This window comes from Raphanus sativus, chromosome 1, assembly GCF_000801105.2.
Source record: "Raphanus sativus cultivar WK10039 chromosome 1, ASM80110v3, whole genome shotgun sequence".
Lineage (NCBI taxonomy): Eukaryota > Viridiplantae > Streptophyta > Magnoliopsida > Brassicales > Brassicaceae > Raphanus > Raphanus sativus.
Window position 1 is genome coordinate 3,913,829 of NC_079511.1, and position 12,982 is coordinate 3,926,810.

At 34.3% G+C, this 12,982-nt stretch overlaps 1 protein-coding gene across 1 annotated transcript; it reads right to left on the reverse strand.

The window, feature by feature from the left end:
* Positions 1-2,699: 2,699 nt before the first annotated feature.
* Positions 2,700-3,651, reverse strand: LOC108809549 (protein LIGHT-DEPENDENT SHORT HYPOCOTYLS 6). Its single transcript, XM_018581689.2, has one exon. It carries the CDS (start codon positions 3,434-3,436, stop codon positions 2,840-2,842), a length of 597 nt encoding a protein of 198 aa, XP_018437191.1. The 5' UTR covers positions 3,437-3,651; the 3' UTR covers positions 2,700-2,839.
* Positions 3,652-12,982: the final 9,331 nt, after the last annotated feature.

Below are 12,982 nucleotides of genomic sequence, written 5' to 3' on the forward strand. Positions count from 1 at the left end.
AGTCCCGCTTTCTTTTGCTCCTTATCCCAAGCCGCGTCTGTGTTGCATGTGGCTGCGATGATTGTTGTTGTCGACGTTGTTGGCTCTCTATCGGTGTGCGAATGGACGGTAGGCGCTTGGGTTTTGTATTGAGCCAAGTTCCATTCTTTAGCTGCTATTAACCCTTTTGTTGCTGTCTCTGCAGGATTGAAGGTTCTATTCTCAAAAACCAGGGTGTTTCTCGAGGTCCAAATCGCCCAACAGATCCAGGGTAGTATATTGCCACTGATTCCTGATGGGGGGAGACAAATCGCTTTGCGGAATTTGATGATAGCGTTTTCGAAGCTTTCATTATCAGCTATGTGAACTGCTCGAAACAGAGGAATGGATTCCCACACTTCCTTGGCGTAGGGGCAGGTAAAAAAAAAGTGGGTTTTTGTTTCCTTTTCTTGGCATCTGATACATTTGACATCCGGTCCCATTCCTCGCTTTTGTAGGTTTTCCCCTAACGGCAGGGCGTCTCGTAGTATAGACCACACAAACATCTTCATCTTGGGTGAGAAAGAGCCGCTCCATACGTCCTTCACCCAGTCAAAGCCCCCTTGGGTTGCTTGTACTGCAGTAGATGTAGCTGGTGTTGCAACAGAGTTATATCCTGAGCGTGTGGAGTAAACCCCCGATGGCAGTGGGAGCCAGATGACTGAGTCTTCCGCTCTGCTCTTACTTGGGTGGATGCATTGGATTTGGGAAGCGAAGTCAGGTAAAAGCTCCTCCAATCTTGCTTTATTCCACTCTAGTTCTGAGGTTAATAGGTCTGCCACCATTAAGTCTTGCACTGTTTCTTGGATCGGTCCATAGGGTTTTAGGGATGTGTCGGTAGATATCCACGAGTCTCTCCAAACGTGTGTAGTATTTCCGTTCCCTATGGCCTTTCCTAAGTTGCCTTGTAGTAGATCTCTTCCTGCTAGTATCCCCCTCCAGCCGTGAGAGCAGGACCCAGTTGGTGATACCTTTAGGAAACTTTGCTTATGGCAGTATTTCCCCAGTAGAACTCGTGCGAGTAAACAATTAGGGGCCGTTAGGATTCTCCATGAGATTTTTGCAAGGAGTGCTAGATTGAAGAGTTGTATATCTCTGAACCCTAAACCTCCATTACCTTTAGGTTGAGTTAGCTTATCCCAAGACACCCAACACATCTTTCTTTGCCCTTGCGGTCCATCCCACCAGAATCTAGTTAGTACTGACTGTATTCTCTTGCACAGGCTGACGGGAAGCAAGAAGCAAGACATAGGATAAGTTGGTATTGCAGTGAGGACGGATTTTAGCATTGTCAGTTTCCCAGCCTTCGACAGAAAACCTTGTTGAGAGGCTTAGGGCTCTCTGGCGGATTCTATCCACTATAGACATATATACACAAATTCATCGTCCATGAATATCCCCAATATAGAAGCTAGTTTTGAGTAGAGTTTTTTCAAAATGGTGCTTTTATTTTATAAATATATATTATAAAATTATGGAAATATCACGTTTTAAAGTCGCGTAGAGTCTAGATATGAGGCAGGGTTTTTACATCTCATGTCAAGACGATGAGTTTCCCTTCAACGTATGCCTTTGAATTTTTCAAGTGTTTTTTTTTTTCCTGCAGACGGCTGCCTCGCGCCTGATGATGGGTCCATAAATGTTTGCTCTAGACTTCTAGACGTCTCCGATCGAAAGTAAATGTGATTGATGTACCTAATTGGTTACAACCTTACATAAATATTCATAAATAATGATGTAATAAACTAACACGCTTGGCGGCTAGCTCGTCCTTATCAAAGATCATGTGCTGCTTAGGAACAAAACAAATTTATATAATGATTTTTGAGGACCACAAGTCCTGATTACTAATCTAGGGCAAAAACTGTCTCGAATATATAGAGTCGTAATGCAATCGCTAAAGTTCCACATATGATAAGGCGACTTTTAATACGTATATCTCAAGCTAACGGTCCGGAAACTTTTCGGTCTTGTAATGGTTAACCAAAAACTAAGTTCATTATACTGACGTCAAGAAAAGAAGCCTACTCTGATTAATTCACTATATATTGTTTACTGAAGCATATGGTTTGAAGACACACGTGTGGAAAGACGCGTACTATAACACAGTAAAGGCCTAATGTTGGTCGGACATCGTGATAAACAATACTGTCTCAACTCTCACGAGTCGCGATCTTGTTCTATTCATGTGACTTTTACCATCTTTCCAAGGTTATTTACGTACACGTGCGTGTGTACGTATCTTAAAACGCAAACGTATATCTACTATTCATGATGAGAGTATATAGATACGAAAAATGTAACCAATATGTGACTAAAAAGACATAACTATTTTTTTTTCTTTCTAAAAAGACATAACTAGAGATAGTGAGTTATATATTTGGCATATTGTACAAAAATTTGAATGGAAAAGAGAGTATTATACATTTATTTTAGAAAATGCTAACTCGTTTAAATGCGTATATGACATGATTCACATAATCATCGATATATTATTGTACACAGTATATGTATACTTACCTCTTTCGTACTAATATATAAAATACATACGCAAGCTGAAAAAAAACTCCACCCGACTCTGGTAATCTTCATCTTTCCTTTGCAGATTCCTGAACTCTTCAACACACGTTAATTAAAATTTCATGATTGTTTAGATGATACCGTTTGATCACAAAAGCAAAGATCTTAATAATTCGGTTGACAAAAGAAAACTCTTAATAGGTTCACATAGAAAAATAAAATACATTATAGTACGGAAGGTGTGAGTTCCATGCTTAATATAACAAGAAAACTAATTAAGATGATATATATAATAATTAATTTAAGGCGGTACAGCTTCGGCGGCAGACGGATCACTGAGGTTACAACCACCATCTCCTTCACTTTGTCTCGACGGAGCAACCTCAATTCTAGCGGTGGTAACAGTTGGTGCCCGTTTCCGTTTCTTCTTCTCGTAAGGAATCCCACGTGCCTTAGCTTGACTTTCCCTGACTTCTCTCAAGTAGATCCTGACCGCACGTGCGGCGAAAGGGTTTGAATCGGGCCTCCCACCGTGCTCCTCGTACGCAGCTCTCAGTCGTCCGATCAAAGCATCGAGAGATCCCCAGGCTTGCTTGAGAGGACAAGCGCAAGGAGAGGGAGGTTGCTGATGTCCGAAGTAAGGACAGGTCGCCACGTGGACTTTGGTCTTGCCGAACTGATCTAGGTACTTGAGGAACTCGATCACGTGCGCTCCGCTGCAACGTGATAACGCGAGGGGAGGCTTGTGGTTCTTGAGGTACTGCAAGAACGTGTTCCAGTCACGTCGTTTCTGCGACTCGTACCTGCTAGGGGGCGTCGCCGGCGGTGAATAGGGCGTTATGGAGGACGGACCCGGATCACCTCCATGTTGTTGTGACCCTGACTCAGTCGATTCCATCAAAACTAGGGTTTTTTTTTTGTTTTCTTTGAGAGAGTTTTTATTTAGCGTTGGTTTTGAGAATATAAGCGAATCGAGAATTTTAGTGTTTTAAAAGAGAGGGAGAAATGAGAGAAAGAGTGTGAAGTGTTGTTAGGTTTTGGGGTTTTATTTATTTAATTTTCAAGACCATAAAAAGAGGAAAGTTTTGTGTTTTGGGTTGAATGGTGTGAATTCTGAAAGAAGTAGAGAATGAAGAAAGAAGAGTGGAAATACAGAAATTCAAGAAACTAAATCACGTGGCCATGGCCCTACTCACAAGCCACTTGATACTTTTACTATTCTATTTAGGTCAAGTGTGGGCCAATTCTTAAATTTTTATAACCTTTTTAATTATATTGATACCACTATTATTTGGGAAAATTATTTCTATAGTTATCATAATTATAAACCAATAAGGAAATGTCAAGTATATGGAAGATAACTATGAATGTTGTAATTTAAATTTGTTTAGTTTATATATGAATTGTTCTGAAATTATTTTCTCTTGTGGTTTAAATATTGTTCTGAAACTTCTTAGTTAAAAGTTTAACGAAGTTCAATTTTTTTTCTCTCGGCCATTTCCAACCTCGCTCGTTCAAAGCGCATCTATATTACAGTGTACTTATTAAAAGATGGAATGGGCCACCGTGTTTTGAATGATATCAATAAAAAGACTGGTTATTTATATGGAATCTGACAAACATAAAAGTTTGAGAATTCAGAGTCGAGTACATCTCCACCATCCAAATATAGAAAAAATAAGAACTGTTTGGGCCCGCGCGCTCTGCACTACATATGCGACTATGCGTACGTGCGTGTGCTTGAAAGTTTTTAAATATATTTGCATTTTGATATTCTTTTTCTTAATGCAAGTATAGAGAAGTCACATTACATGGCATCTCAGTTACCTTGTACCTATATTTTACAGGTGCGAAAATACATGGGCTTTTCGGAACAATAATGATCGAGCCATATGCTTTCTTACAGGCCATTCTGTTTGAAAATTCTTTAGTAAAAAAACTACTATTAAATATGTGTAAACAGGTTATTTGTATCATTTATGGATAGAGGTTTTAGTAGGTCAAAACTCAAACTAGCATGTAGACGTATTTTTCCATGTTTCTCAGTGTAATCACTTTTGTTCTTTTATAGCTCAATGAGTTTTAGGTACGCGCATACTTAATTATGGCTACACATTTACGCATTGTATTTTTGTTTGTTTTCTTTAGCCAATAACTCAGTAAGAGTTTAGGTACTGTCCTTTTGACCGTATACACGATATCATGGTATCCCCATACTGTCAAGACGTGACATTTATATACACACTGTAGTTCGCTGTTTTTGATGTAGATAAGATATTTAGAACAATTTAAGAAGACATTGATCTTAGGCATTCTTAGACTAAATAAGATCTTTGTGATTATCCTAGTTATCCGGGTATTTTTAGGATCAACGGATCTCTAGTCCTATCCCTAAAAGCTTCCGCTACATCAGGTGGTATCAGAGCTGCGTGTCTTTGGTTTCTTAATCGAAGAACGATTCTGGATGTCATGTTGATCTGCAGTTACTGCACTATACTGGACGAGAGTCCTTTTGTTGAGGGAGAAGAAAACCATGAGATCTATCGGGAGATCTATGGTGATCCGATTTATGATGTAGATAGATATTTGGAAATATTCTAAATGTCTTATTATTAATTTTATTAATTATTTAGATAATTATCTTTAATGTTTTAGGGTTTTACGGTTTTATTATATATAGCCGTCTAGGCTTATGGTTGTATTCAGATTATTGATATTGATATTTTATAAAGAGAGGTTTGAAACCCTTTTATTTCCTTGTTACGGCTAGAACTCGAGAGTTCTCAACGAATCAAGAAGACTTTGATCCTAGGTATTCTCAGACTAAATAGGATTCATTGTGTTATCGTAGCTTGCGCTGCATCAGTTTGGTATCAGAGCTGGTGTTTTGGTTTCTTAATCAAAACTCGATCTGGAATCATGACGAATTTGTTCGTGGATAGTGAAATAATTGTTTACAAAACAATTATTGGAAGTCCAATCTTCGATCTTTATGATGATGACGGTTGGATTCAATACGACGACAAGGAATTGCGTGGTCAAGAGGTTGACAAGTTGAGCGAAGAAGTTACTCGTCAGAATATTTTCATTCTCGTGGACGGCAGCAATTTGAAGCAGGGCAACTCACGTTTTGGAAGTTGTGGAGCCAACTGGGCTTTTGTTAAAGGTGATCTAATACGAGCTTTCAATCGTAGCGAGGAGATGGAATCATTAACTTCCATGTTGATTATCTTGCTGAAGGTGGAACAAATATTATTTTCTTATTTGGAAAATATTATCAATGGAAAAAGAAGAAAAAAAGAGAAACGAGATAAAGGCAATCACTACAAGAAAACATGGGGATACTGACGGACAAATTCGTCAGAATGTCGTCGGAATAGGCATATTTTGACGAATTTCTGACGAAACCGTCCGTCGGTATCATTTCGTCGGTATTTTCAATTTCGTCGGAATTTTGTCAGACATACCGACGAACTTCTGACGAATACCGAGAAACCATATACTGACGAACTTGCGACCACATTCCGAGAGCATTTTCGACAACATGTTTCATCGGAAATCAGAACGAACCGACGAACCAAGTCCTCGGAAAATACCGACGACACTTGGTTCGTCAGAAAATACTGACGGACTAAATCCTTGGAAAATACCGACGAACTTGGTTCGTCAGTATTTTCTGACGAACCATATGTCGTCGGTATTTTCAATTAAATAAATAATTAAATTTTTCATTTTAAATTATTTTTATTAGAATTAAATTTTGCAATTTAAAAAAAAATAATTAAAACAAATCTGAAAGTGAAAATTAATAATATTATAGAGTTCAAAATTCATACAAACCGAAATAGAAAAAAAACATTCAGAAAGTTTTAAAATTCAGAAAAAACTAAGAACTGATCGAAGGAAACAAACGGTTTAGCTTCTCCATGATCTCTGCGTGGTCTTCTTTTGCGATGCCAGCTCAGCAAGGATGGTTTGGTTCTCGGTAAGGATAGTGGCGTTCTGCTGCTCCAATGCCACAATCCGTTCATCTTTGTCATGCAGCTCCTCGAGAATCATGGGAACGGCATACGGAGCTTGCGAAGAAGATGTCGGATACGAAGAAGCACGGCGGGCCAGCCCAACTAAACGGTCTCCTTTCCTTTTAGGAATGACCTACAAAAATATTTAAAGTTAGTTATAAACTACCTTATAAAATAAACTTATTAATTTTGAAATTTACCTTTTCAACCATCTCATTGATTTGCAATCGAGACAAGTTGGTTGACGCTCCTGTAGAATCGCCGTCATCAGAGAGAGGCTGAGACTGAGACTGAGATGCTATTTCAGTTTCCACAATCTCAACGACACCTTTGATGACAACGTCTTGGATTTGACCCGTCTTCTTGTTAGTGTGAGCCACCTTGATGAGTTGGAGATTATCAACGGGATTACCCTCATTTGCTTCGATCAAAAAACCGCCATTATTAGACATGATTTATACATATATATGTATAAAAATTATAAAATATTAAAAATTTATATATATATATGTATAAGAATTATAAAATATTAAAATTTTATATATATATATATATATATATATATATAAAATTTTAATATTTTATAATTCTTATACATATATATATATATAAATTTTTAATATTTTATAATTTTTATACATATATGTATAAATCATGTCTAATACATATATATATATATATGTATAAAATTATAAAAAATTGTTAAATTTTTTATTATACATGATTTATACATATATATGTATAAAACTTTATAAAATATTAAAAATTATATATATATATATATATATATATATATGTGTGTGTATAAAAATTATAAAGAATTCTATATATACTGTAAACTTGAAAAACGTTTTGAAAAAATCATAAAAACATTTTTAAAAATCATATACACGTTTTTAAAAATAAAAATATATTAAAAAATCAAAAAACGTTTGAAAAAAATCAAAAAACGTTTGAAAAAATCATAAAAACGTTTTTATAAATCATATACACGTTTTTAAAAATAAAAAAACGTTTAAAAAATCAAAAAACATTTTAAAACTTGAAAAACGTTTTGAATTTTAACCAAAACACCAAAAAAATCCAAAAAAATAAACAACAAACCAAACAACAATCCAAACATATATATCCTAAACTATCCATTCAATCCTAGAATTTACAATCAAACAACCTAAAATTCAGGTTTACAATCAAACAACCTAAAATCTAAAAACCAAAACCCTAAAAACTTGAGATTAGATGAGGAGGGGATGATTCTTACATGATTAGGGGTTTGGAGAAGAGATATGAGGATGAGGAGGTGATTCACCGGTGAAGGGAGCTTGAGTTTGGCCGGAATCGCCGTCAGAAGGAGAGGAATCGCGGAGAGGTTTGAGAGAGAGGCGGTGATAACGAAGAAGAAGAAGAAGAAGGGTTTTTTATATTTAATAATTCTGACGGACGAAGTTCGTCAGTATTCCGTCAGAATCATTAAATATATACGAAAAGGCGGTTCGCGAAAATTTTCACGCGGTTTGGTTTTCCCGGGGAAATTAGAATACCGACGGATATATTGTCCGTCAGTATTTTTCGACGGAATACTGACGACCCATTCTGACGGAATTCCGAAGACTTAGTGTTTAGGGGTTGGTTTCAAGTTTTTAAATGTAAAATCCAAATCTTTGATAAGAAATATAGTATTTGCATAAAGATTTAACAATAAATATATTTTTATAACATGATTTAACACAACAACATTTTTTTGTAGTGTAAGATTATAAATATGATTGTATAAGTATATGAATGTTAAGATGAGATGTTGTGAAAACAATGATATGCATACATAAATATTTAAATAAGTTGTTATATTTGAACGGTTGCGATCTAATACTATACTAAAGACTTATTATGTGTTATTTTCATACTTTTGGCATATAAATTTGTAGATTTTTATGTTTAAAATTTTGTAGAAACACATGTCCTCGGTAATCCGTCAGAAAATACCGACGACATTCTGACGGACTGGACATGTCCGTCGGAATGTCGTCGGTATTTTCTGACGGATTACCGAGGACATATCGAAAATTCAATGAAACCATATGTCCTCGGTAATCCGTCAGAAAATTCTGACGGAATTCCGACGACTTAGTGTTTAGGGGTTGGTTTCAAGTTTCTAAATGCAAAATCCAAATCTTTGCTAAGAAATATAGTATTTGCATAAAGATTTAACAATAAATATATTTTTATAACATGATTTAACACAACAACATTTTTTTGTAGTGTAAGATTATAAATATGATTGTATAAGTATATGAATGTTAAGATGAGATGTTGTGAAAATAATGATATGCATACATAAATATTTAAATGAGTTGTTATATTTGAACGGTTGCGATCTAATACTATACTAAAGACTTATCATGTGTTATTTTCATACTTTTGACATATAAATTTGTAGATTTTCATGTTTGAAATTTTGTAGAAACACATGTCCTCGGTAATCCGTCAGAAAATACCGACGACATTCCGACGGACTGGACTCTGACGGATTACCGAGGACATATCGAAAATTCAATGAAACCATATGTCCTCGGTAATCCGTCAGAAAATACTGACGACATTCCGACGGACATGTCCAGTCCATCAGAATGTCGTCAGTATTTTTCTGACGGATTACCGAGGACATATCAAAACTTTTATGAAATCTTATGTCGTCGGTATTCCGTCAGAATACACCGACGAATTTCCGACGACCCCAACGGTTATATATGTTGATCGAAATATCGTCGGTATTCCGTCAGTATATTCTGACGGAATACCGACGAACCATGTTTTATCAGAATGTCGTCGTAATATCGTCGGAATATACCGACAGACCTCTTTTCCTCGGTATTCCGTCAGAATATATTGACGGAATACCGACGACTTCATATTTTTCGTTTTCGTCGGAAATCGGTCTGAAAGTCGTCAAAAACATCCGACGACTTTTGTGTCCGTCGGAACCGCCGTCGGAATTCCGGGTGTTTTCTTGTAGTGAATGAACAAGATTCGAGGACGAATCTTCTCCAACCCGGAGAGAATGATGTAGATAGATATTTGGAAATATTCTAAATGTCTTATTATTAATTTTATTAATTATTTAGATAATTATCTTTAATGTTTTAGGGTTTTACGGTTTTATTATATATAGCCGTCTAGGCTTATGGTTGTATTCAGATTATTGATATTGATATTTTATAAAGAGAGGTTTGAAACCCTTTTATTTCCTTGTTACGGCTAGAACTCGAGAGTTCTCAACGAATCAAGAAGACTTTGATCCTAGGTATTCTCAGACTAAATAGGATTCATTGTGTTATCGTAGCTTGCGCTGCATCAGTTTTCATCCAAAACAATTTGTTTTATATATCAAGATTGTGCAATGACTTCTATTTAGGGTAAAAATTTGGCTGAAATTTTTTTAATCTAGGCTCTCGGGGGTCCCTATACCTCTGTACGAGTTTTAGCTGAAAGAACGAAAAATAATCATCCGTGTCTGATTTGACTTAATAGTTTTGGAGATGGAGAAATTGCAAAATTTTCTTTAGATTATACAAGAATGTAATCACAAAGTCGAGATACAAAAAAAAAAAGTCGTGAGACAAAGAAATCTCATTTTTGTTTTTTCTTTTAAAAAAGAAAATACCATGTATTAGTTGTTTATATTATTCTCCTCAGCACCTGGTATCGATTAATTATCCAAATACGTAGACAACAACATGCCGAACCGGATTTCCAAGGAGCCATCCCTAACCCTACGATTCAAGCAGCCGGTGTATAGCAGGCCACGACTTTTACAAGTCAGTTTTTTTTTTTTTTAACCGAAGACTTTTACAAGTCAGTTACGTTTAACATATCAGTTAAGTTATTTTATCATAAATTCCCATTGTTAATTTGATCAGTCTTCCACATAGTTTCAGTTGCCAAACAGTGAGTCTTTCAATATAGTACAATACAGTTTTCGGGTTTACGTGATTAATTAATAGGGATGAAGTTCTTTTTGTAAACTGGATAAAGTTTTTTCTTACACCAGCGAGAATCATTTAATATTTTTCTTTCATAAAACATATAAATATATAACAATCCTAAAACATATACGCCTTTGACTTTATAATGATCAGATGCTTGACTTATAAAGCCTACTTACATGATATTAAGTCATGAGCTTTTTTCTTTACAATATGGCGTTTTGTCCATACTTGCATTTATATTTGCGATGTCCTTTAATCCAATGCACTTAAAAATTAGAGCATCTCTAATCTCAATCCATATTTTTTATAAAATATTAAAGTAAAAGATATTTTAATCATAATTTATTATCCATTTTATAATATATAGAAATTGGCTTACTCCATAAATGAAGTAGTTCATTTTTTTATTATTTTATTTTCACCTTGAGATAAAATATAAAAGTAAAATTCAATTTTATTATGGAGTAATTCAATTTTAAAGGAAAAATACATTGAGAATACTCTTATACAAAAGAAAAAATCAATTTTATTATGGAGTAATTCAATTTTAAAGGAAAAATACATTGAGAATACTCTTATACACGTATTGAAAGTATTATATGTGTTTGTTTATACAGCCCTTCTTGAACAAGGATTTTATACGAGAAAGATAGAGAGAAAAATTATTTTGATAGTATGTGTTTGTTTGTACGCTCTTCTTGAACTAGGGTTTTATAGAAAGAAAGTGAGGAAAAAGTTACCCACCTCATTTTTAATTTTACTCACTGTTTTTCCCCAAAAATATCTGAAATTTTAACTAGTTAGTATAATAATACTCAAGCTATATTATGGCGTTTGTTTTATTCCATTTGTCTGTTTCTTACTCACTGCACATCTTTTTATTCTACTGTGGAAAATTCAAAAACACAATATGAAGAGAAAAATAAAAGAGCAATATGATCAGGATCCGATGCTTATTGTCTAGCACTAAAATAATTACTTAATTAAGGTGCCATAGAAGTCAATGATGTAGCCCCTACAATGTGTTTATAAACAATAAAAATACGAATAGAATGATAAAATTAAATTCAAATTATTGGTTGTTGGTGCTTACGACCCACCACCCACACACATCAATATCTTTATAACGACTATTCAATCTCATTTTGTTGCCTGGTGGATGGTGATCATATCAAAACTATCAGTCTTTCCAATGTCTATGACAACTGTCCTTTTTGAAAAATTCATTCCAGTTTTTTGTTAATTTATATTGTTAGAACCTCAATTCAATTTGGAAAACACAACGATATTGCAATAAATGATATATAACGGTTATGAATCAATTCAATTCGGAAAATGAACCTCAATTCAAATTGGAAAACATAACATTGCAATATATCTATGTTTAAAACACACATGAAAATGGACATAGTTTTGAACTTTTGAAAACATGATAATATATAATACATTACATAGAATGATTGAGCGTTGATCATATGAGTTAATCTTATGGTCATATAACTCTATAATGATATATATGTCACTGTCTATTGAAGATGGCTATTCAACACAAATTAAAGATTTGGCATATTTTGTGTTGAATGAAGAATTGGAGAAGAGACAGAGAAATGTGATTTAGTAAAGTAGTATTGCATTGATAAACTGATATAATCTATTTCCTCTATAAATACTCAAATTCCACAGAATTCACAAATTATTGAAACTACACTTTTAAAACTACTAGATTTGTTTAAACTAGAGCAAGACATGTAAGGTTCAACAACCACACACACACAAATTTCTAGTTCCAAGACAAGTGATCGAAAGAAGATGAAAAATGGAAAATGAAATTAATAAAGTCTATTATATAATATTTTCATTGATATTTCCAGCTAATAGTTTAATTTCCTTAATACAATAAGCTTTTAATTTTTTATAAAATATATTCTTAGTATAAACTAGTGAAAGAAATATGCATAAAAGATATAAATAACATTATACAAGATCGAGATAAGTTTCCTAAATTATGATTAGTAGTATGACATGTTAGAACATGAGATCATTAGCTTATTGGTTAGTTTGTAGGTCTTATGAGCCGAATGTCGCGGATTTGAACCCCAACAGAATTATGGATATATAGAGCTCTGAACATTTTAAATTTGTGTCTTATCAACATTGGTAGCTATTCCACTTTTTTCACCACGTTTTAAACCATTTTACAAACATATACTAGTTAGTAAGGGTGAAAATTTCACTTTAGATTTTAATTTGGATTGGATTCGGTTCAGTATGGTTTATAAATTTGGTCTAAGAAACTTTAACCAAATTCAATTGAAATTAGTTTGGTTGGTTTGTATTCGGTTCGATTTTAGTTCGATTTAGTTTATATTTAGTTATGTTTAGTTTAATTTTGTTTGCGTTTGTTCAGTTCAATTGAGTTGATTTTTAGATTTCTTC

Bases quoted from the DNA above. Each gene is read 5' to 3' on its own strand.
- LOC108809549 (XM_018581689.2), bottom strand. From the start codon at position 3,436: ATGGAATCGACTGAGTCAGGGTCACAACAACATGGAGGTGATCCGGGT.